Source organism: Labrus mixtus, chromosome 13 (genome assembly GCF_963584025.1).
Source record: "Labrus mixtus chromosome 13, fLabMix1.1, whole genome shotgun sequence".
In the NCBI taxonomy this organism is placed as follows: domain Eukaryota; kingdom Metazoa; phylum Chordata; class Actinopteri; order Labriformes; family Labridae; genus Labrus; species Labrus mixtus.
Genome location: NC_083624.1, coordinates 26,354,907 through 26,380,023, shown reverse-complemented (window position 1 = coordinate 26,380,023; position 25,117 = coordinate 26,354,907). Strand labels below are relative to the sequence as shown.

The 25,117-nt window shown below is 40.8% G+C and overlaps 1 protein-coding gene across 1 annotated transcript in view; it reads left to right on the top strand.

Moving 5' to 3' along the window:
* Positions 1–24,231, top strand: part of LOC132987422 (obg-like ATPase 1) — a 40,916-nt gene extending 16,685 nt beyond the window's left edge. The window contains exons 5-11 of the mRNA XM_061054480.1: positions 2,237–2,412; positions 5,945–6,025; positions 6,402–6,499; positions 17,183–17,323; positions 17,871–17,967; positions 21,237–21,359; positions 23,743–24,231. Of these exons, the coding sequence (XP_060910463.1) occupies positions 2,237–2,412; positions 5,945–6,025; positions 6,402–6,499; positions 17,183–17,323; positions 17,871–17,967; positions 21,237–21,359; positions 23,743–23,844 (818 nt within the window). The 3' untranslated portion in view covers positions 23,845–24,231. The remainder of the gene's footprint in view (positions 1–2,236; positions 2,413–5,944; positions 6,026–6,401; positions 6,500–17,182; positions 17,324–17,870; positions 17,968–21,236; positions 21,360–23,742) is intronic.
* Positions 24,232–25,117: the final 886 nt, after the last annotated feature.

Here is a 25,117-nt window from a genome sequence, read left to right as displayed (position 1 = left end):
AACATATTTACCTGAATCATCCTAGGTACTAAACGTATATTTATGAATCATCAATATTTTCTGTATGTATCACTGTTAGAACTTGTCGAGAGATAATGTGACAGCTTCATGACGAGTATGAGGATCACTTCAGTGACGTAATGACCCTTAGGGGGGGCCTCACCTGTCAGCATACCTTTATCACTCAGGCGTCAGCACATGAATATGGATCACTGATACCGTTAAGTGACTCACTGTGCACATTCCAAACATGTCCCTCAACATAGCAATAGTTAAAGTAGTCATTCACCTGACACCCACTTCCCTGTTGACTGACATGGCATTCCCATTAAGCCACAGTGTGAAACTTCACAAGCTACTTTTATTGATTGATTTACGAACCTGTGCAGCCATATTCCCAATCAAACCATGCACTATATTTTCCTAAGTTACGGTAACAACAATAAAAATCAGATACTTGTACTTCACCTGTATATTCTAATGTCACGCTAAGTGTCTTCAACTGTAGTTCAGATTGTTTCTGACAAAACCTTCTAAAAGGATGAAATATGATGCTCTTATAGATTATTTTACACATAACATAACATAGAAAAAAATCCAGAGTATAATGCCTATACCCACATCAGTTATAATAGATAAGCGACATGATTATTAAAAGTACTTAAAAGAAACATAATGGTATTATATGAAGGTTGTAAATTGACATGCATCCATACATTTTCAGTTTTTCCAATTTTTCCATGGTAACAAGTTAGTTTCAGTTGTTTTCTTTAGTTTTGCGCTCGTTTATCTTATAACGTCACTATAACAGAGCTCGTTTTCTCATGATAATGGGATCATTTTCTAGGGATCTAAAAAAAAAGGAGTTACAGTATCTTTGCTAAAACTCGGGATCATTGTATTTTGAAAATTAATCTCTCTGTCTCTTTCAATAGTCCTCTTTTTATACTCAAAATCCAGATCATTTTGGTATTTTTCATGCCGTATTGCTCACATGGCGTTTGTGCATTTGGAGACAAAGTAAGTTGGTGTCAGTATACCGGGCTGCCATTGGCTTTTGGAAACTTGGGGCAGGAGTCAAAATATTCATACAGCTCGCTTCGCAGTGTATGTGAATTAAAAAAAAAAATCAGGTGTCAATTTGTCTATAAATGTGCAACGAACAAAGACAGAGGCCCCACAAGACTTCATCATAGTCCTTGTTGTAAATTATCATTTTGAATTATTTTCCTCACATGCATGTATAAAGTGGGCGGTGCTTCTGTAGGATCACTTAAAAAAGGGAGGAATTTAATTTACCTCCTCCGGGATCATATACTCCACCTTTCAGCTAAGCATCTGAATAGTCGCTCCACAACTGAGGGGCTTCTAATCCCCCTTTTTTATTTCCAAAAGTATTGACAAAAAAATAATTGTATGGGCTTTACATATAAGTGACCACTGGTCATGTTAAAGACTGCTACTCTCATGTGACAGATGTACCCCCCTGTTTCATCTATCCTCTTTCCCTCCCCCTCGCCCCCCTCGCCCCCCTGATCTCTGCTGGAGCCTCAGGAGTCCTTAAGGCTGCTGCTGGCTAAATGCTCTGCTTCAGAGCCTCATTACCTAATCACCAGCACAGCAACCGCTAAGATGCACATGATTAAGGGAAGGACTGTCATCTATCATCAGTAAATCAAAGACATTTTTCTTTTAAATCTATCCTATTTTTGTTTATTGCTCATATTTTTTTACTTAATGACTAACTGTTTTAAGACAGAGGGGCACAGAAATGCATGACCAGACATTCCCCACTTCATGCAGATTGACAAGACAAGCCTGTTTAGTTGCACTTAAAGCCAATTTAAGTGGAACTTAGTTTGACATTGTCAGCTGGTTTCTAACAGTTCTGACACCTGGAAACTCTAAAAGAAAGATTAAATGTATTCCTGAGTATTTGACTGTATTTGTTGTGACTTTCCTGAGACTCCCCACTGTGCTTTTTTATGTGGATGTTTATTTTTCTCCCATATTCTCTGCAAAAAGATTATGATTTTTGGGTCTAAATCTAATCACTGTTTCATATTCGATCCCAGGAAATCAATACCATTGATTCTGTGACTCTGATTCTTTTGATTATACTTCACGTGTTCATGTGCAGCAGTGTTGTTGATTGAAATAAAAATCGAATACTGATTCTCTCTCTCTCTCTCTCTCTCTCTCTCTCTCTCTCTCTGTTTGTGTCCTGTCGCTGCAGGTGCTTTTGAGGACGAGGATATCATCCATGTGGAGGGGACAGTGGACCCGGTGAGGGACATGGAGATCATCCATGAGGAGCTGAGGCTGAAGGACGAGGAGATGATCGGCCCTATTATTGACAAGCTGGAGAAGACGGCCATTAGAGGCGGTGACAAGAAACTCAAACCAGAATACGTGAGTCAATGTCCCAGCAGGCCCTTTGCTCCCCCTCACAGCACGGCACAAATAATAACCCTCCCACACACACATGGCCAAGGAGAAGAAAAAAAAGTATGCTTTTTTTTTTTATCTCCCTCCGATAGGTCTCACCCCTCCCCCCTGCCCCATTTTTTTTCTTTTTCTGAGATTGAAAGTGATCAGGGGTCAGGGGTTTTCTGCTGTAGAAATCATTAATAGAGTTACTTATTCAGCCGCTGACCCCGGGTCAGCAGCACTGTGCTAATGAAAGTGTTTCCACACAGCTTTTCATCTAAAGTAATACTCAAATCATAGCACAGCTCTTGCTCATACTAATACACATACTGTACAGCAGCTCAGGAAATTGTATAAGGCCATGCAGTGGGTGACACATATGCCTATACTGCGTTATGAATACCATAAATGTTTAGTAAAGTGTCTCTCAGACGATTCCTCGGGCCAAACGCAGGGTAAGATGAGAAAAAAAAATTCCATATCCTGAATGTCAGATCACAACATATGTGGATGCACACACACACACTGAGGTGGACATATTGTTAAGGTAATGAGGCCGAGCAGCTAACATTAGCGATGATTTGGTTGTAAATGTCTCATGATGCTCCTTCCATCACCGGAGCGGGATGCACGCGAGGGGATCCGGCCTTTCACTCAGAGCGCCATTGCCCAATTTCAGGCCCAGACACACCGAAGCTCTGACCACTCATTACGCTAACGAGAGGGGCTTTTTCACCTGCTGCAGAGGCCCTGTGTTTGGTTGGTTCCCCTCAGACTAACCCCCCCCCCCCCCTTCCCCTTAGAGCCAACAGCACTTCCCCACACCCCTGTAAGCCCCACAGACAGGAGCCATTCAGGCTAGGCAGGTGGCCGCTTACGCACATAATTGCTAACAATTTTAGGCAATGAATAAAAATGATACATTACTTGTCAAAGGTTGTGCACACGTCGGCAAGTGAAATCTATAGAAGACCTCTTTAGATGGCAAAGAATGGTGCTTATCAAAGGCTGCAGCAAGCTTTTAGAGGGGAGGGATTGTGTGATTGTCTTCAGAGGCTGAGCCTGGCGTTTGACACGCTCAGCTGTGCACAGACATATATACATGTTTATGTCAGCATCTAAATACACAACATGTGTATCAAGAGTCTACATTAACAGCTTAAAGACTCTGACAGAATGTTACTTTCTTTTGTAGAGCCACAGAATGCTGTGAAATATAAAAGAAACTATTTGGATGGTTACTTTCTTACTTTTTTGGATTTTATCATTTAAATCTATTTTTTATTATCACATTAATATCCCCGACAAGATTCAAGAAGAAGTGTGTTTTAAACATTCTTTCTCACTTTTTATATTATCATATACGGAAGGTGTAAAAAGACCACAATCAATGTACTCTGTGCAATATAAGACGACCATAAGGACAATACGTGACTCCAGTGTCATATCTGCCTCTGCAAACACTATGTGTGTGCTTGTGATTCCTGTGGAAGTGTTCCGCTTTCTTTCCCCTCTAGTTTCTTGTCTGTAAATGAAGTTTGACAGAGTCCAGACAAAAATTTCCCATGGGGACAATAAAGTCGTATATAAATATATATATATCAAACCAACTAAGCCTGGTGATTTGCTTTATTTGTTAGAAACATCTGGATTATTGAATAATTGTTAGAAAAACACACTAATATCTGATGCAAAATTCACATTTACCTGAAGCAGAATTAAGTTTTAAGAATTAAGTATATGTTGGAATATCATTATGCAGCATAGTGAAACAACTTACATGAAATGACACAAATCAATCACAAATGTTTTGAAGACAACCTGTTCTTTTTTAAAAGCCTCTCCTTCTGAAACAAGACAGGAGAGAAATACAAAACACATAAGAGGATGAATAAATGAATTCAAGCAAAGGGATAACAGATAGGGAAAGGATTTCTGATAGTTGGGGGGGGGGGGGGGGGGGAGGAATTGGAGGATAAAAACTTTCTGCTTGCTGCTGCAGCCCGAAGTCACAGCTAAAAATTTTCTGTTTCATGAAATTTTATTTTGTGAGGAAAAAGCAACCAAATCAAAAAGTCTGAATTCATTTTAATAGTGTGTATTCTGGTTAAAATGTTGCTGTCAGGTTCAGAAAAAAAATCCCCATGTATTTCATTTTCAAGTTGAAGCTTCATTTGTATGCACACAGTGGCACAGGGCTCATATATATGCATAGTTAGGAAGATTTAAATCCATTTTGCCAGTGATGTGTTTACAAGAACAATGTTTCATTGCCTTTGTCCGTATGAATCCTCGAAATCCCTATCCTCACAAAACAATAATAAGAAGCCGGCCCACCAGCGGCGCTTCATGGTGGCAGGCATATGTGTTTGACCCCTGTGGGACCTATATGCCTTTTATTAACACCTGCCTGTTAGAGGAGCGCTGCACGGCAGCGGCGAGCTGATGAGGGAAACCTGGAGCGGGTTCAGCCTATGTCACTGGCCGTTTGCTGTTTCCATTTCACAGATGATTAATCTCTCTGTGAAGACTTGGGACGGCGCGGGCGGAGTGTATGCAGCTCTTCCTGTGCTCTCTCCCGCTGGCTGCACTCTGGCTGCCTGACTAAAAGGCCTTTAGAATTCCTGTGGAGAGAGATGTGCAGAGAGTGAATGCAGCTGGCTGGGGGTCAGTGTGTGGAGCTTTTTCTGCCATTGTGTAATTGAGGCTCTGGCAGGATTTTTTTCCTCAGTTCTTTCAAAAAGGGAGTATGATTGTGAAGTGCTGCAAGGGTTTGGGGAGGGGAAAAGGAGGTAGGGGGAGTGTTGCAAGGGGGTGGGGGAGTTTTTATATGAAGGGGGAGGTCAAGTTGACAGGAACAAAAAAGAATGTGTTCCGCTAATTTCTGCGGGGCTGGATCAACAATAATAGGCTCAATTTCTTTATTACAAATTTTATAACTACCTCCCTCCCATTTTCCCACCCTTTTCCGCTTCCAGATCCTGTCAAGACCCAGTCGTGCCTGTGGTCTCAACCCACAAGTACCTCAGTGATGAATGTGGCGTAGAGGGGGCTGCAAGTGCTCAATATTTTCTCCAGAAGAAGCGGCAAATAATTAGTTCTGTACCTCACTGGTACATATTCAGTCTGACTACATTCTGCCAAGAGCCTTAGGAAGGACCAATAATTTACACCTAAACTTCCAATTAGTTCCCCGCTCTTTGCAATCTTATCTCCCCTCTCTCTATCCTTTCCATTAAAGAGCTCTGATGGAATATTGATGTTAAAACTCTGAGGGAGACACCCTCCCAGAAGGCATTTTTGTCATGATTTAAAGGAGGGGAAAAGGGGGTCTTGTGCGTGCCATCTCTGTCAGAGCCAGGCCTCTCCTGCTTAAATGCGAGCACAGCCATTGTTCATTTTGGCATCAGGATGCCATGCATTTAGGAAATAATTACCCCATACCCTGCTGGGTTTATATTCTTTTTCATCTCCTTTAATGGCTTCTTGTTCATTCTCTTTTAACCCCAAACAGGACGTTATGTGCAAAATCAAGAGCTGGGTCCTGGATGAAAAGAAACACGTCCGTTACTATCGCGATTGGAGCGACAAGGAGGTAAGCTTTGATGTTACAGTCACATTTATTAATGTCATTTATCTTGCTAATCTTTTCATCTGACCTGAAAGTACAACTGCTGTTTCTTCCCCTCATTTTTTTTCTCTCTCTCGAGCAACACGTCTTTTGTGCAAATCACTAGTTAATATTATGCACAGTCTTTTGTTGGTTGTATTTTGACATTACTTTTGTACAAGCTAATGACATCTGGCCGCGCTGATCTTGATTTCGAGGCTTTATAGTGACAACCCACAGTGCCTATACACCAGGCCCTAATTTGATTTGGCTTCACTTATGTCTGCCTGTGCCGTCCTCAAAGGCTGCTTTTGAAAAGTTTGTGTTCTCAGAACTTGCTTTTCTCTGCCTTTTGCCGCAGATTGAAGTATTGAACAAATACTTGTTTTTGACGTCCAAACCGATGATATACCTCGTTAACCTCTCAGAAAAAGACTACATCAGGAGAAAGAACAAATGGTGAGTGCTTTGAGGAAAGGCGAGCGCTGTCTTATTCCCTTTTAATTACTAATTTCTTCTTTAAAAGTCTTTGCATGCGTCTGTGTATGCATGGGCTTTGGATCTAAGACAATGTGTGTGTGTTAGCTCACTGTGGTCTCCTGCTGACAAACACCATCATATCTTTGTGAGAGAATCTGCCTGGAGGTGGCACTAACTCAGCTCTAACACAACATCCAGCTCTGCAAATAAAAACAACTAAACAAGCAGCCCCCACATTCTGCACTTCATTCAGCACATACTAACACATGGTCCCAATTTTTCCATCAAAATGTGTCATTACCTTAATATCAAAGAAAATGAAGGCTTTTATATGACAAATAAACAAACATGTACATACAAATAAAAACATGTAATTAATTTGATCTTGAGGGGGGGCTATAAATCATAACATCACACTCATGTCTGAAAGTGCTTTGTTCCAAATATTTGGTTTTGTCTTCACATGTTATTGCTCAAGTAGCTTTTTACAAGCGTCCTCATACAGTCATGAGATTCCCACAGATCATAATGACAGTCGAGGCTTTCTTGATATACAGTTGGCTGAGAGAGAAAATGGCATTTGCACATTTGTTTTGCTTTTCAATTCCACCACACTTTTTTTTTTTACCTTCGCAGGAGCAATACTTTTTAGAGTGTAAGCCTACTAAAGCATGACCTTTTAATCTACTGAATAAACTTCTTCTTCTAGCTCTACAATCCTCTGTTCTGCCAGAGATACTTTTTATAGTAATGTTGTATTGTGGCCACAGTGAGAGCACATCTCCAAAGCTGCTGTTAGACATCCATTATATCTGAAAGGGATACTTTTCCACACTAACAGCCGTTTTGTCAATAACACCAACTTGTGGATTGTTACTACACTTTTCCAATTGCCCTCTAGGCTTGTGGTTGTCGCTCCTTACAAAAATTTGTTTGTGTGCTTTACTTGGCAAGCATTGTATCACACGGGAAGTTGTTTACCTACAAGCGTTTGTTGAAAATGTTCCTGACATGAAACTATGATTGTCAGAGACGGAGGAGGGAGGGGAAGAGAAGCTCGTAAATCAAATGATTCATGGCATGTGGAACGTCCGTCATCAGTAGGTAGAGAGGGGTTCTTTTTTTTCATGTTGCGTGTGTGTGAGTGGGGTTTTTTTTCTTTTTTTTAACTGTGTGAAATGCAATAAATCTCAGAGCGTTTTTAAACAGTAGTGCTCAGGTGTCCCGAGGGCTCGGTGGTGAACAATGCCGACATCAAAGTGTTGATGTTTGACAAGTGATGAGTCACTTCCCGTTGTCCAGAGAGGAGCTCACACCTGTATGGAGATGATTACAGGTAGATCTAGCTGCCCCTAATTGTACAATAAACGCTGCTCTCAGCCCTAATGGCAGCTAGTCTGCAGTGGAGACGCCAGACTGCCATTTGGCTGTCGCCATGCCCCCGTGTTTTTCCACCAGCACAGTTGAGATGATGATACGGTTAAGGACTATTCAAAGCAAACAGCTAGACAAATTGCAATCTCAGCTCTAATGTGAGGAGGGGAAAAAAGACGGCGAATCCCAGAATGAGGCAAATAAGCCAATCTTATCTGTGTCTCTCTGGACACCCATTCAGGCCATTTCACAGCTTCGGATCCCTGCTTTAAAAAAAATATATTTTCAGTGCTTTTGTTCCGCTAATGCTACCACTCGAACTTTATGCAAATCTTTTTTTTTTCCAAGCATGCCTCAGCAAACATATTACATAAGTTTAAATTGTATGTCAGCTGATTGATTCAGACACCAGAAGAGGGTTGAATAATGCTGCCGATTGTTCCCTCTTAAATAGCTAGTGTTGGACATTTAGAGCCTCCAAAAACAGTTCGTTGTTAACTGATCTCATCCTGTTTTGGAGTATGGGAATCACACACCAAGCTGCTCCTTGTTTAGACAAGAATACACAGCATTAGCTTCAGCGAGCCATCATTAATGCGAGGATCAGACGAGGAGCAAGGCCTCCTTTCATCCCCCAGGTTCTCTGCTGGAGACAGTACATCATTTACTGTTGAGAGAGGAGCACATGGCTCCAATCCTATATACAGTGTATGTGTATGAGAATGCGTCCATGTGCACATGTTTGAAGTCTGTTTCAGAGGCGACTCCACGCTCATTTGGATGCTGGCGTAATTGCGGTGTAGAGATCAAAGGCTCGTCGGCCGAGTGATGTTCCAGAGGAGACTTTACCACACAGCCCTCTCCTCTGTGCAGAGGGGGGGCCGCCTGCTGCTCACCGCTCCCCTCGCCCCTCTAACCATGCACTGCCCCCTGCACATCCCCGCTCGTAAAAAATGATTAAGGCCGCATTTGTCATGTGTTTATGACTGAGAGGCATTGCGTGATAGGGAATGGCATCTACAAGAGTCCATCAAGAGGCTTTCTCCTCTTTCCCCCCGGCGTCAGCGAGCCGCCTGGACAACTGATCCTCTGCGCCACATACTGTAGTTTGTATGTTTAGAGAGGGTCATTAGAGCACTGGTGATGATGTGGTGGCTGCAGCCTGCCCACTGTTAGTGTGTTTTCACTTGTCAGTTAAAGTCATTGTTTATTTTACAAGCTCACCCTCACCATCTTTGTCTATCTCACCTAATTTTAATACAGCACACATTAATTCCATCCTGCTCAGAATACCAAGAAAAGTCACATTTGGCGGATGGGAAAAGGATAGACTTCAGAATAGTCCAGATGTACTGTGATGTTTTTCTTTCTCGTCATTTCTTCTGCCTGCTTTTTTTTTCTGCTTTTGGACAATGTGCATTAAAGTAAATTGGTGCCTCTTAAGTAGATATGGTGACCTTTAAGGAAACCAGCAAGCGTGACCTGTCTGTGAGTGCCTCTGCAGTGTGGGTTTTCCTGGTGAGTGTAAGAACTGCAGGGTACCATGGCATAGAGCTTTTATTAACTGTGTGTGTGTGTGTGTGTGTGTGTGTGTGTGTGTGTGTGTGTGTGTGTGTGTGTGTGTGTGTGTGTGTGTGTGTGTGTGTGTGTGTGTGTGTGTGTGTGTGTGTGTGTGTGTGTGTGTGTGTGTGTGTGTGTGTCTGCTTCTATGCAAGTGTGTGTGTGTGAGTGTGTGTGTGTGTGTGTGTGCAAAAGTACAGGCATGGATGCTTCTCTCTTTGATATTCCTTGCGTCTTATTATTCCACTTTTTTAATACTCCATCTTACTGTTTATTTCTAAATGTGTGTTACATTAGGTGTCTCTGTTTTTTCTTTATGCTTCAAAAAACCACAACTGAAAAGTCACATACCACAGCTGCTCTTCCAGTCAACCTTTTTAATCATCTTTTTTTTTTCTCCTGCCACAAAGCCATAAATTGATCTTTCATAAATATCTCCCCCCTTTATTTGTCTGGCATGGTGTAATTGAGAACATGATGTGCCATGCTTGGGCTCTCATCCTGCATGATGTTGAAAAAGACAGCTTGTATCTGGATGACAATCGGTGTGTCTCAGCACTTTAGAGTTTGGCCCTGTTTCAGCTTAACGCTCCATGTGAGGAACTTTTGGTCTGTGTCAGTTTGTGGGACCCGTGGTGGCCTTTGTCCTGCAAATGGAGTCCTGGAGCCAGTTAGACCCTTCTTCTGATACTTTCATAATCAGAAAACTCCTCACAGTTTTTTAACAATACTGAATCAACCCTGATCAGTTCACATCATAATTAGTTAAAGGGTAAGGTTGCAGATGTTTGATATTTTTTTCTTATTGTCCACAAATCTTTTTAAAAAACAGGGCTGAATTGATCCCACTGTAAAGTCTTGTCTGTATAGATGATTTGACTCCTGTGTGTGGGAGCTCCCTTTAGAACAAGTAAGTGAGCCATATCTTTGGACTGAGTAACATTCATTATTTCCTGACAAACTTGGAAACTGTGATTAATCCATCCTACCATAAAAACAAATAAAATGTGAATCTATCCAGAGCTGAAAACAATCCCAAAATACGCTTTTAATACATTTTGAGCTAAAAAACCAAAGTGCCCATTTGGTATTGAGGGACAACAAAAAAAGGTTTTATTACATTGTTTGACCAAAAAATACATTCCCATCAGTCTAATCTTAAATATTCGATGGTGTCTAACTCTGTGACATTTTTGGTGTTAAATAAAGGAAATCCAATTACACTTTTTTCTACCATTCCTGATTCTCTGATTCTCTCTAGTTGGCCTGTAGGAGGAGCTTTGACATCTAAGGTAAAGGGAGCACTAATAGCATTTCCAACATGAGATTTTGTACCTATTTCCCCAAACATTTAAAAATAGATCCTTCTTCATTAATGTTGACTTGTTATTTGTGATGTGCATCTTTGTTTTATTGGTATTGAAAAACATGCGTTTTCTTTTACATGGGTAGATTTGACAATCAGCCAGACATCTCTGAGCATCAATCATGATTTACAGACAGAAGAGACACTCAGATGGGGTCTGAGGGGGAGACTTTTATGACTCACTGAAAGCTACTCCATGAAAGTCACTGCGGCCCACTTCAGCTATACTCCAGACCATAATTCCCATAAACACAACTGAAACTTTATTGAGTGCAAAACCACCGGCTCCATCCAATTTTTTTAAGGAACTACTATCTAGGGAGTAAGAGTTCACTTTTCAAAGCTGTGTGGGAGATATATACGATCGCTTGCTCCTTTTTTTTACTTTGTGCACAAACGTCCACTCTCCCCTTGTATCGTGTGGGATCCTGAAAAACACTTTTCCCATGGTAAGATGTGTACCCTTCTGCCCACAGCCTGTCCTAATGGATGCCTTCAGCCAACTTTCAATGAGAGAAAACAACAGGAGAGGCTGTATAGTAAAGCTGAAACAGATGGTGCTAATAAAGTCCTGTCATTACAGTTAGCAAAGTTATTGACTGTCCCCAGTCCAGGTAATGAAAGGACCCTGTTGACATGTCACCCCGTTGTCTTTGTTGTGTCCTGGTGGTGAAGACACTGCGCTGTTGTTGAACTAATGAGACAGACCCTGAACTTCAGACTTTTCCTGCTCTTGTGTGTTCTTTAATGATCCTGCAAGAAACCAGTTTGCTCTCCAAATCCAGTACAGATTGTCACTTTTCTACTACATTTAGGTTTCTTAAACTCAAAGATGCTAATTCCTCGTCAATCCTCCTGCAGTTCAAAACACATGTAGACATCTCCAACTGAACGACGTGCATACTGGGGATTGTTCCTTGTGAAGCCTGTTGCCTATAGTAGACATAAAAAAAAGAAATGTCTGCAGGTTGCAGGTCTGTCTAATGATACATTTTGAAAGCTTTTGCTTTGTTGAGCGGGCGCTTTTTATTATCTTTGTGATAAGGTTAAGACCAAACACACGTGCCGCAGTGAGCAGCCTGCAGCCTCGGCGGCTCTAATGAGACAAATAAATGAATTTAGCGTTGCCACATACAGCTCCTGAATGCTTATTATCAGGATTATTGTTGAACTCTTTGGAACAAGGGAGAGAAAAATAAAGATGCTGGATGGGGAAGGGGGCATGATTGGCTGATGTTACATATGTCCTTGATTACCTTTCTCTGCTTTTATTCTAATAAGTGGCATTCTTTGTACTCCCTGGGACAGCTAGACAGTCTGACACACGATGAGAATAAATATTGCATGTGGTAGACATTAAGCTGTCATCCTCGGAGGGGGAAAAAAAAAAGGAGAGATGGAGAAATCCGTGTGGTGTTCTTCGGCGCTACACTTTGCCTGCTCTTGTCACAATTGTCACATCTTGATGACTCCCCCCACTCTGCCACAACCCCCCTTATTTTCTCTCGCCCAGTCAACCTCCATGAATGACAGCATGGATACCCCATATAGAGAATTATTTGAATGATGTACAATGTACTCATAGGTTACTTGAATTTCCTTGTCTTGCCTTTTATCACCCTCTTCCTCCCAAAAAACACCCTGAAACAAGCCCATCGCTATGACAACACGCCCTCTACAATCACTGGGAGGAAGCCACAGATGATAGTTTGTTGGGTTTTATATATCAGGTGCAAACATTAGCAGTCAAAAGATTTGTCTTTAACATTTTAATGGCGGTTGTTATCAAAGAAAAGAAAGTTTCTTTAAAAAGAAAAAGAAAAAAAAAGCTTGTTACCAGAACACCCTTGAGGTTTGTTTGAGGTATATGATGTGAGATGTTGCTCTTAATTAAAGCTGCTCCCATTGTGCCTGCACTGGGCTGTTTCCACCAGCTCCTGATTGCTTTGAAGGCTGAAAGAAAGTTGACAATATTGGAGATAGTGTGTGTGTGTGTGTGTGTGTGTGTGTGTGTGTGTGTGTGTGTATCTGTCAGATCTCCTTCCTTCTCTGAGGCTGATGTGTAATGCCTTTCCATCCGGCCGTGGCCACAGGGAGCAGAGAGCGTCTGCACTCTTGTCGCTCAGGAGCTCACCACTGAGAGGATGAAAAGCTTCCCACAGTGACCCCGACTTCTCAGCCTCCAAAGCCACCATGAGCTCATACCTCTCATTTCTGGCTCCCTTCACAGAGGAAGGACAGAGGAGTAGGGTGTATGTTGTGATCTGCAGCATCCTAACTCTCTTTAGGATGCTTGTCAACCTCAGACTAGCAAACCAGACCAACCCCCCCCCCCCCCCCCCCCCTGCAGCTAATCTAGTAGACGTTAGTTTAAGCCAGATGTTCCCAAACTTGAGAATTCTGTGGCCCAATTTGAAACCTGGGCCCACAAAAAGTTGAAATCCCAGAATGAAACAATATAAAAATAAAATATTTTCTAGGAGACTTTTGTTCATGAACATCGTTTTTTAAATTGTAAAAGTTGGCCTATGGAAATGCATTGTGCAAGTGAGAAACAACCAGAAAAAAGTGCAACATGTGAAATATTTTTCAGATTTTTTTTTTTTTCAGATTTATTTATTTATTGGAAACAAACTTTTATGGCCCACCAATAGTTTAAACTGTTCTATAAATAACTCAGTGACACAAAGCAGGACAACAACACAGCTAGTATCCCCAGGTGGATGTGTGTCCTCCACCTGTGGGTGTGTCAGTGATGAAGCTGAGATGGATGCAGAAAGTCGATTACCTCTCAGGTCTGTCGGAGTTCCCTTGCATCTGAAAGGAGCTCTCAGTCTGGAGGTGTTGGCGCACCTTTTACCGGCTTAACAAGCTAAGCACTCCTAATAAAGCCAACCTGTATGAATGTATGTCAGACACAAGGCTCAGGTCATTGTCTCAGGTAGCTGCCCCTGTACTTTCCTAAATCCCATTGTTTTCCCCTCCTGAGCCATTTAAGCAGATCAAAACCCTGACAAAGCCCAGGGAAGCCTGAGGCGTGCAGAAACATAGGAATTATCCCCCCCTTAGGATTCCCACACAAAAAGACAAATAGACTAGCCCCAGAGGGTGGCCCCCTGTGGGACATCTCCATTCAGTGCCATTCTGCTGTGGAAGCTCCAATTTTTTTTCCTGATTGTCATTTCACAATATGTTGTGCCTTAAATTAGATGTATTGTTAATACAACATGCTTCAAATTTAAGGCTTATAACAAATTACAGGACTTGTTATTTTCTCAAAACAGATATTGGGCTGTTTTCATCAAGTTAACAAAAATAAAACATAACAAAAAAACATACGTTTTAGATTTGGGAACTTTTTGTGAGATTTTAGAGTTCTGTTTTCCTCTTCGATTTGAAAGCAGCAGGAAAAAGCAAAAAAAAACATGGCTTGTTCCTTAGCTTTGTTTGAGCCTTCAAGCTAGTGAATGATTAGCAGAAATAATGTCCCTGTCACCCTTAATCACATTAAAACGTGGTTAACATTTAATTTTTCCCACTTGATATGCAAAAATTTCCACTTGATTTGCAGCAGAGGCCATTGGAATTCCATTATAAAAAGAATAAAAATTTCAGGCATCATTTGTTCAGAGAGGGATATCAAGAGCAGAAAGTGCTGAATCTATCTATTAAGGGAGCAGTGAGAGATGGCACTCAGTGCTGGAATATAATGGCAGAGTGACAAGACACACACACACACACACACACACACACACACACACACACACACACAATCTTATACACACAACATCTTTCTCACTTTTTGTGTGTGTCTGTGTGTGAGTCTGTATGTGGTTTTCTACATTCTCTTTTCTTGTGTCATAGAGAGGCCGTTACTGAGCAGACACAACAAGTTTTCCATGTAAAGAAAATGAAATTCTCGGCAATGTTTACTTACTAACTTTCATTAGACTTTCAAGAATGACTGACCATAAGAAAAATGTATTACATACATGTTTTCCCCCAATTTACACTTCCCTTCAAATGTTCCCACAAATAATTGGAAAGGACATAAATAGGGAATGCAAAGTGGCGTGGGTAGACGGCGCTGAAGTTGACAGAATTGGTTTTTTGGAGCCATGTTGACAGAGCATCAAAGCTCTTAATTGACAGTGCTTTGTTTCGGGAGTTGAGGGAAGGGGGAGTTTTCATGTTCCTGTGGCAAGGTGTTTGTCTGGTCCCGTGTCACTCAGTGCGAGGACCCGGAGATCCCCGTGCTCATTTGCGCCTCACGTTCCCCGTCTCGGCTTCACATTATTAAAATCATCCCTCAGCCTTTCTAGCGAGGGTCTCTTTGTTACTGGGCCGGCTCGGCTCGGCTCTGTCAAGTCTTCACCAATTACAGTCTCAGGTACAATGGTCTATTCAAAGGATCACAGCCCTTGACTGGTGTGGAGAGAGTGATTTGTGAATCATTATTCCGCCGCCTGTAGAGTACACAATACCTGAGGAATGCAAATAACGTGCCACCAAATAGACAGCTGTGCTGGGAGAAGTGACAAACTACATCTGTTATTATCTCAGATTGGATTTTTTTCCCCTCTTGGAGCGCCCGACATATCCTGTGTTTTCACGTTTCAGGCTTTGACTAAATATGTTTTTATTTTTCTGGTTTTTTTTATTGGTGAGACATTTTACGACTATCTTATTGAGGTGGCAGTCAAACATCAGCCTCGAAACCAAATACGAACAGAAAGGAAAATATTGGGTTACGAGCAGATGGACAAACTGGCACATGAGTCATTTCAAATTTGTCCTTTATTGTTATTCCAGCTTGTTGGGGAAAAACATCGCATCAAACAAAAAGCAGTGCTCTTCCCACACCTGTTCCCTTGTCATATATTGTATATTGATAATTATGAGGTAGGAGCAGTGATATGCTGCTGTAGGTGATAAAGCGATGACATTGTTATTGGAATAGATGTGGTATTGAGGTGGTCGTATCCCTCCCAGTCTTTGATTCTTCTGGGCTTTAAACAGGAAACTAGGATTACAGATAATGACAGGGACCCCTTAGAATCAATCCAGCCTAGGATCTGTGTCAGGGCCGGCGTGTGAAAATGGATTTGTGTGATGCTGTTCTTTAAGACCCGTCCAATCCCAGCCTGAGAGCATGTGGGGCTAATCTCATAATTGCCTCTAACCCCCTCATATTGTTCTGACTGAGAGTTACCATTAGGTGTAAGGATATCTTTGCCCTGCAATGTCAGGTGTCCTGCTGCACTGGAAGACAAAAGGAGAGAGAAACTCAGAAAGACGTTGAGTCAGAATGTGCTGAGGTGATAAACTGAGATAGTGGAGCTCTATTTGTATTTCAGAATACAATGTTTATAACGGCATTAGACAACAATTATTTGTGTGTAAGATGTAAGCTAACTCACAAGTAAATTAACTGAACAGTACCTAACAACAATAGGTACTTTATTTAAGTATTTCCATTGTAGTCGCATTTAAGCGGAGAATCTTGTCCTTTTACCTCCAGCACGTGTAAAATTGATGATTAACTTCTAATCATATTGCTCAAACACACAATACAAACCATACTTATTGTACACCAGAGCAGCACTTATATTCTGATATTTTTTTAATGTGATTGTCTCCTTCAATATATTTCTATTTGAGTATACTTCCCTTTGCCTCTTAGCAATATAAAACAACTTTGACTTAAATTTGTTCTCCATAACTTTATTCAAATTTAAAAACAGGCTGACATTTTTTTTACTTTGTAAGAATATAAGTTTTCCAAATAAGATTTGGATGATGGACAGAAATGCTGTTTAAAGTTTCAAAGGGATTTTGCACATCTATCTGCAAAACAGTACAAAGTGTTTTCAAATCCCCTGATCCTTGTTCTCCAAAGGTTAAACATTACTTAAGATATATATATATATAAATGCACCTTTATTAGTACCCCAAAAAAGATGAACTTTGAACACAAAAATAGGTGATATCAAAATGATCCATTCTGGATTAAGAATACTTTGACTTGTTTTTTTAATTGATTTATGTCATACCATTTTTGTACTTAAGCAGGATTTTGAGTGCAGGATCTTTATTCTTGTCAAAGCGCTGCTACTGTTACTTTTCTTAAAAATATTTGAGTATTTGTGCTCTTTAATGTGAGCACATGTCAAGTCTGATTTTTAGAGGAAAACTTCTACGGAAACAAAGTCAAACTCTGTGTCAGAGGTGTATTGTCCTGCAGACACTCACATGTTCAGCTGCTCTCAGGAACATGCATGTGCCACCAGAAGACAATGACTTTCATGTTGATCAACTCTTCATGCTTATCTTTTTTTGTGTCTGTCGGCTGGTTTGTTCAGGCTGGTGAAAATCAAGGAGTGGGTGGATAGTCACGACCCGGGCGCCTTGGTCATCCCCTTTAGCGGCGGTCTGGAGAGCCTGCTCCAGGACAAGAGCGACGAGGAGCAGCAGCAGTACTGCACGGAGCACAAGACGCAGAGGTTAATTAGAATTCAGTCTCCCCACACTTTATTATCAGCTGTGTCCTCCATGCACTCCTTTAATTGCATGTGCTGATAGAATAATAAATGGCAGAGTAATTACCATTATAAAGCAAAGGATCCCTCTTCTTACCGAACAACTCAGTCAAAGGGTTTTCCTCTAAATTAAGTTTTTAACTGTCATCTGTCATCTCTAGGTATAATTATAACTTGGGCATTTTGGGGGTTTTGTTCTCGTGTGAAAACCTCTATGCAGGGAAAATTGTGACAGCAGATTATTTTTTTTCCTCCTCTTGGTGCAGAACGAGGATTGAATTCTTATAAATGCTAAATGAGTCTGCACGCTTTGTAATTAATCAAAGAAACCATTGGAGAGTTGAATGTCTTGTGTGAAACCAAGTGACCCATCTTATTCACTAAATGAGTTCATATTGGGATGAATGGGGCCTTTGCCACTGGAGTGAACTCTGTCTTGGCATCAGTGGCAATAAATAACACTTCACCAGTTCGAATCCCACACATTCAGACTGGGATTTGTCTCCACCAGTGCCCTGAGCAAGATCATCAAGGCTGGATACGCCGCCCTGCAGCTGGAGTATTTCTTCACTGCTGGACCGGATGAGGTCCGTGCGTGGACCATGCGGGTAAAGAGTCCTCCGCTTGCTGTGCACGTCCATTTGAGTGTGTGCCAGACACACACACACACACACATAAACGTTCCACCCTGCTGGCACCCTCACTGATATCACACACTTTAAACTTTGTCATGGTCGTGCTTTAGCCAGTCATTACAGGCCAAGGATAACTTCAATTACATGTGAGCTGCTGAACAGTGAAAGTGGGGGCTACATTGATTGAGGAGGGCAACAATTGATTTTGCCCATTACGTCCATGAGAATGTTTCCATCCTGTGCAGATCTGCCTGCCCTCCTCCTGCCGCTGGAGATAAGGAGCCACTGCATTGTGCCTGCCTAATCTGTGTGACGGAGGGTGTCTGTGCCAAAATTGATGTTGCTTTTCATTCGGCTGTTTGTGGGCCTCACCGGGGGCTCCTCCCTCCTGTGTGTCTCAGTTTACTGAGCGCAGGCCGCCATGAGCTTTGTGCAACAAGATCGCAGGATTTGCATCGATACAGATGTTGGTTTTGCATGGTGCTTTTGTGGACAAATGCTTTTTTTTTCTCTACAGCTAACCGAAATATTGAATGCAGATATAATGAAATATGGGATTGGTCAGGAGTTCCATATTGTACATGTTTATAGGTGGTTAAAAAATATAGAACAGGAATTTTTACGAGATAGTTTTTGATTACTTAAAATTTGTGAATCTGAGATTTTAATCAATATTTTTATTACTATTAATTTCATATAGGACTCTTAAAAAAATTCCTTTTTCACAGTTGAATCAAATGGTGTCACCAAGCAAATCTTTCCATACATCAGTATTCAAGTGTTTACATGTTTAATATATTACTAACTGAAAGAAAAAAAGGAAAAAGGTAATGAGCGTCCTGCACTGATCTAATGAGCTGCTGGACATTTTCCATTCCAACAAATCTTTTATTTTCATAAAGAATTAAATACATTTGTGTATAAAGGAACATGAGTTAGTCTGAAAACCAATTATACAAACATGTTTACTAACAAAACACAACAACAACAACAACAACAACAACAACAACAACAACAACAACAACAACAACAACAGAGGAATATCTTACTACCATTGACATGTGGCAAACTACATTGAAGACTTTGACACTTACCTCACTGGAGCTCATCTTACAGTGTTGATGTGTTTGAAAGTCATTATTTATTTATAAGACTGTTAAATGTTTACAGCCATTATACTGACTCATAAAAGAATTCTTCACAGATTCTGACATTTTAGTTTTATGCTTTAAAATGTAAGAAAATATATTACTGTAGTAACCGATCCTGTGTATTCGTACTTTTAAAAAAAAATCCTATCAATCAAAAGATAAACTGTAAGTTAATCATTCTTTAGAGAGGGGGAAGAACATGCAACAAACCCACTGGTCAGATACAAACACAGGACAACAATATTATATAATAAACGTTTGACTGTGCTTACTATATGTTGATGCTGCAGACAGATGTTATCATGTTGAGCAGACATTGTGTTTATGCCTTGATTAATAAGCCACTGTCACATACATGTTAGCTTTCTGCTTAAGTCACATCCACATTATTTTATATTTATGTTACAATTATTGTGTCATTTGAGGTAAAACCAGCCCTCACAAGTTTGTAAACAGGAACTTGAGGTAAATATTTCCACGATGGCTCTTTAGACTTTGTACAGACCTGAGGGGAAGGTGAGCTCACTTCCTTTCTTTTCTTCTTTTTTTTTTTACACAAGACACATTACATTTTAGTTGGATGACATCACCCGTCTCAGCATGACTGATGTCCTGGCTATTTACAAAAAAAGTCCAGAAACACATCAAAGGCATCCTCACAAACACACCTGTCCTCCCTGACATAACTGATTACAGGCAGCCTTGATTGTGTGTGAGGGGCATTTAGTCAGGTAAGCATCACTGGGTAACTATATTAAGCCGATACATCTTGCATTGTAAAAACTACACTCAGTAATGTCGTGTTCCTAAATCCTTTAACATGCTTTATTAGGCAGCCTCGAGGTGACCATTATCTATCAGCCTGTTCTGCATAGCTCTTAACTAGGACAATGTGGCTCTCTTGTCTGAAAAAAAATCCCTCCCTTAATCTATTTTTCTGCAGATAGACAAACCTTGATGCTGATTAATGGTAGTTAAACTCACAAGCACTCCGTCAATGAGATTGCAAAGAGATGGTAATGTATTAGAGTCATTAAATACGCATCATTCTTTTGGCATGAAATATGTTGACCCCAACCTGATTATATACATAATTAAAAGTGCTCAACAGTTCCTGAGCACGGAGCTGCAGAGCGAGCGGGTCGACAGGCACGAGTCACGATGATGCACAGCAGACACGTCACTTACATCCCTCATTTGTCATTTCCGCCCTGCATTATTTCAGCGCATATAAATTGCACATTTTATCAGTCACAAGGTGTGTGTTGGCGATTTAACGAGGATTCAAAGCGTGAAAAATTGTGATTCCATGTTTATTTTTATACTGGTTTGAAGTAAGAGGCACAATGTAATGCATGTTAATTCAAATATGTCCATTTTAAAATGATCGTCAAGACTTTAAAAACACTAAACTCAACTCATTTTATTTTTTATCAATAAATCAATCATGTTTATTTACATGCAGCAAAATCACAACATAAGTTATCTCATGATGCTACTCTTAGTAAAATCATTTAAAGAGACCCAACATTTATCCTACAACATATTTAGCACCTTTTAAACAAATGTGCAGTGAAAATGTTTACAAAAATAAATACAATTTTGCAAGACTTAAATTTGTTAAAACAATAATAACACGTTAAAAATTATTATTATTAGAAAACAACTTAAAGTGAAATAAGTCAGAATTAGCTCCAGGGATCCTGCAGCTCTGCTCTAACCGGTGAAATATAATTCATGTTTTGAATAGGAATGACCAAACTGTGTGGAGTCTACACTGCCCCGGTCTCTCACTGCAACACCGGGTCTTCTTGCTGTCATGACCAGAGAGCAAAGCAGCGACCCACAATGAGGCGAGATTGCTTGGACAGAAATCAATAGCAGCAGGGAATGGGAATCAGAAGGCATTGATAGCAGCGCTGGCTCCTTATCGTTGTCCAGACTGCCCTGTAGCAGGGGCACAGCTCAAACACCCGCTGAGTGATGCTCACAACACTATCACCCTCATCAAACACCATGTTGCTCGCATGCTGTAATCCATCTTCTCCAAACAATTCATTTGTCCCCTCGTTTCCCTTTTCCTCATGACAGAGAGGAACTAAGGCTCCACAGGCCGCGGGGAAGATCCACACCGACTTTGAGAAGGGCTTCATTATGGCGGAAGTAATGAAATTCCAGGATTTTAAAGAGGAAGGCAGCGAGAATGCTGTCAAGGTGAGCAGTCAGGGTGCCGGAGGATGAGGAGGAAGTCTCCTGTGATCAGTGGAGCTGACAGTCGGCATGCAGCTCCCACTACAAACTGCTCTTCACCTTTACTCAGGGGAAGAAATTACTGCACACACTCCAGCGGCACTCCTGACAAGGCGACTGATTCTGGCTCTAAACACTGGCAGTCTGCTCCAGCTGTGCATATCTTTATCACAATGTGTCTTAACTGGCTGATGGTGGCTCTCAGAGGCAGCACTTCTTCACCTCGCCAGGCGTTTATCAGATCTATGGAGAGCGCTGTTAGCTCGGGGGCTCTCTGTTGCACTGTGGGCGTGTGACAGTGATAAAAAGCGACAAGTTAAATAAAGTGTGAAATTCCTCCAATAAGGACTGATTCATGGGTGGGTAGAAAAGAAATGGGACCCGTGTTCTTTATTTCCACAGGGGCCATGTGTTTGTGTTGACCTTTTAACTGGGGTCCATGTTCACACTCATGTCACATGTGATTAGTGATTTCATGGTGAATTTGTGTAGACAATAAGTGGGCGGCCACTTCTTCAAAATGCTACACAATGCTTTGTTTCTTACTTCGATTGCTGTTTTAGGTTTTGATCATTAATTTACTTTCAAATCAACAAACTGTCATTTAGAAATCAAAGGTAGAGAGTTAATAATCAGGTATTTACGCTGTAGGATGTCTTTCATATCAAAAATTTACTTTTTTTTCTAAACATGTTCCTTAGGTTATGTAATACTTTTGATATTGAACTTTTACTCCCGATTGTGTTACCTTTACTTGACTAGGAATATTTCCACTGACCTACACTTTTTTAAGGGAAAACTGTTCGTATTAAAGAACAAACCATGAAACAAACTTTATAACTAATAGAATTAACATTATTTAGCAAGAAAACTTGTTTTTTTGGCAAATAATCCTGTTTTTATGATCCTACATGGTTGTTGAATAATCTAGTTTAAGGTGGCTGCAGATGAGGTAGTTCTTTTACAAAGGCTGATCTGAGGAATGACATACATAATGTGTTTAGGTGAGCAAAGTTTGAAGTATGAGTGGAGAGCATTAAAAAGTATGTAGTTTAAGTAGTATGGCTTTATAAAGAAAGTCTGACTTCTTTTCCATTTTTCGGTTGTATATATAAAAAAAGGTAAATATATGTGTGACATATGTGAGTCGCAGCTGTAAGCCATGCTGTCACACTCCATCCTTTGCCTCCATCGACTCCATGTGCCCACTTACACACTCTACTAATGTAATTATGGAGCCACGCCATGTGGAAAGGAAGCACTATGAAAACATTTAAATCTCTTTACTATTCAGGCCTTTTTTTAAAATAAGTATTTAGCATTTAATGCAGCCGCAGTGTATTGTCCACACCCTCCTTAAGCTGCAAACAGAGGGTGAAATGTACGGGTCTCTGGGGACTTCCTCCATTGTTGTCCCGGGCTGAGCTCGGAGTGTCAGGTCCTTACTGCACGCTCCCCTACTAATCCCTTTTCGGGGCCTCATAAGAACATGAAGCGTCTCTGACTGTGGCATGAAGGTCCATGCTATTTAATGCCAGTTGTGGGAATAGGCTGTCTGAATAAGGCCAGTGTACGGGGATATCACATTATTAGTAATCATATCTGCTTAAGCCAAGCTTGCTGCTCCAGATGGCTGCTTTCAAGTGCAAATGAACCAGTTAGACGTGTCTGGTTTAATACATACTCAGGAATCACAAATAGCCATTGATTTTTTTTCTTGTCTCCCTCTCCATGCAGTGTTTCTGGTGGTATTGAGCTTGGATTAAATGGTCTCCTGAGCCTTTAAAGGGACATTGATTCTTCTAATTAATTGTGCGCCGTGCAGAACCAGAATGCATAAACCTGTCCGTATTAGCACTTCAAGTCAATTATTTTGAGTTTGCTGCACGGGAAGGAGAACAAACACTTACTGTACACAAAAGAAATGTTAGAACTTATTTTGTTTCCTTGAGAAGTTTGACAGCGCCACAATCAAAGACTTATTAACATTTTAAGCTGCTGCACATGAAACTGAAATGGGCACAAGAGAGGATTATTCACTCAGTGGGAATTCAGGCGCCCCTTGAACAAAACATTGATGCAAGTGTGCGTGTAAATGTGTGTGTGTGAGGGAAGGAGAGACACAAAAATAAAAGGCAGAGAATATGACATTTTTAATAGGAGTTGTACGATTATAGCTGAAACTAATTAAGAACTATCTTTTTCTATATTTATTTATTTATTATTTGCTTTCTGGTGTCAATTACTCTAAAAAGGATGAAACTATGTCAACCTATATGTAACCTGTACATCACATGTCTTTCAGTTGCAGTTTTTAAGTCATATTTATTTGTTCTGTTTTCCACAGGCAGCAGGGAAATACAGACAGCAGGGAAGAAACTACACTGTTGAAGATGGGGACATCATCTTTTTCAAATTTAATGCTCCGAACGCACCAAAGAAGAAGTGATGCAAGAACAGTCTGACTGTTTACATAACTGACTGTGCTTGTTACCCATCTTTTTTTTTCATTCTTTGCCCAGATACCCATTGCCACACTCTCACTTTCTGGGATCACCCCCCCCCCCCCCCCCTCCCCTCTGTGCCAAAGCACAGGTTCAGTAAACTCTGACAGCTTTGCTATTTAAGATCAGGATCGGCCCCCACTCCAAATTGTAGCAGCATTTGAAGGAGCATATTACTCTCCAGATACTTCATTAATCTCCATCACGGGTGCCAGCACTGACACAGCTGACAGCGGGGACAATGCCACCTGCTCCTCTCCCCCTTCAGCAGATAATGCATGTTTTACAGTAGCCCAGATGTCTACACTCAATAAAACATTTGACAAAAACCAGTCTGTGTGTGTTTTGGGATGTCTGTATTGAGTGGGAAGCTGCATGGGGATGGTGATAGCGCTTCTGCCCACCACTGATTAGAGAATTAAAAGACACAGCTGACATTGACTGTAGCAGAGAGGGGACAATTACAATTAAATCAGTTAAGTGATGCTGATTTTAGAGGGCCGCTGACAGGATGCAGGTGTTTCGGCCAAAAGAACCGGTCAGTTTAAACGATAATTTGTAAAGTGATTGAGTTAACCTTTTATTTATGATTTCAATTTCATTTTGAATGAATATCTGAGTCATCTTCTTCAGTGCTCCCACAGCATTTCTCAAAATCTCAAATACTGACAAAAAGCATCTTTGTTATGTTTAAAGTGTCTTTGTTCAATTCCTTAACAATGGGGTGAAAACACACACCTCCAAAAAGGATAAAGGAAACATGCATTCAAACCAAATTTCCACCAAAGAAGGCCACATTTTTTGATATTCCATATAGTATGAAAATAGAGGTTGACACAATCCCCAAGTCCAAGCCGAAAATGATTCCTTTTGTCTGAAGTAGTGTTTTTCTCGCTCTCTATACTTTGTGTGTAAGTGTTTGTGAAGCGTTTATGCTGATGGAATTGTATGGCTGCAGCCGCCGGTGCTCCAAAGTAAGATTGTGTTCTCGGCTGGAGTCCGAACAAAGAGCCGCAGATCAGCAGTGTTTTGCTTGAATATCTCGCAACCATTTAGTCTGCAGAGAACAAAATGGCCTTTTGATGGGAACAAAAAAAACACAGATTGAATAAAAATGGTCATTTTGCAGCAATAGTATTGCATATCCAAGTTTTGGAATGGGATGTTTTATGGAGCCGAGCCTGTGCTAGCACTACAAAGCAGAGCGTTTGTCATGGA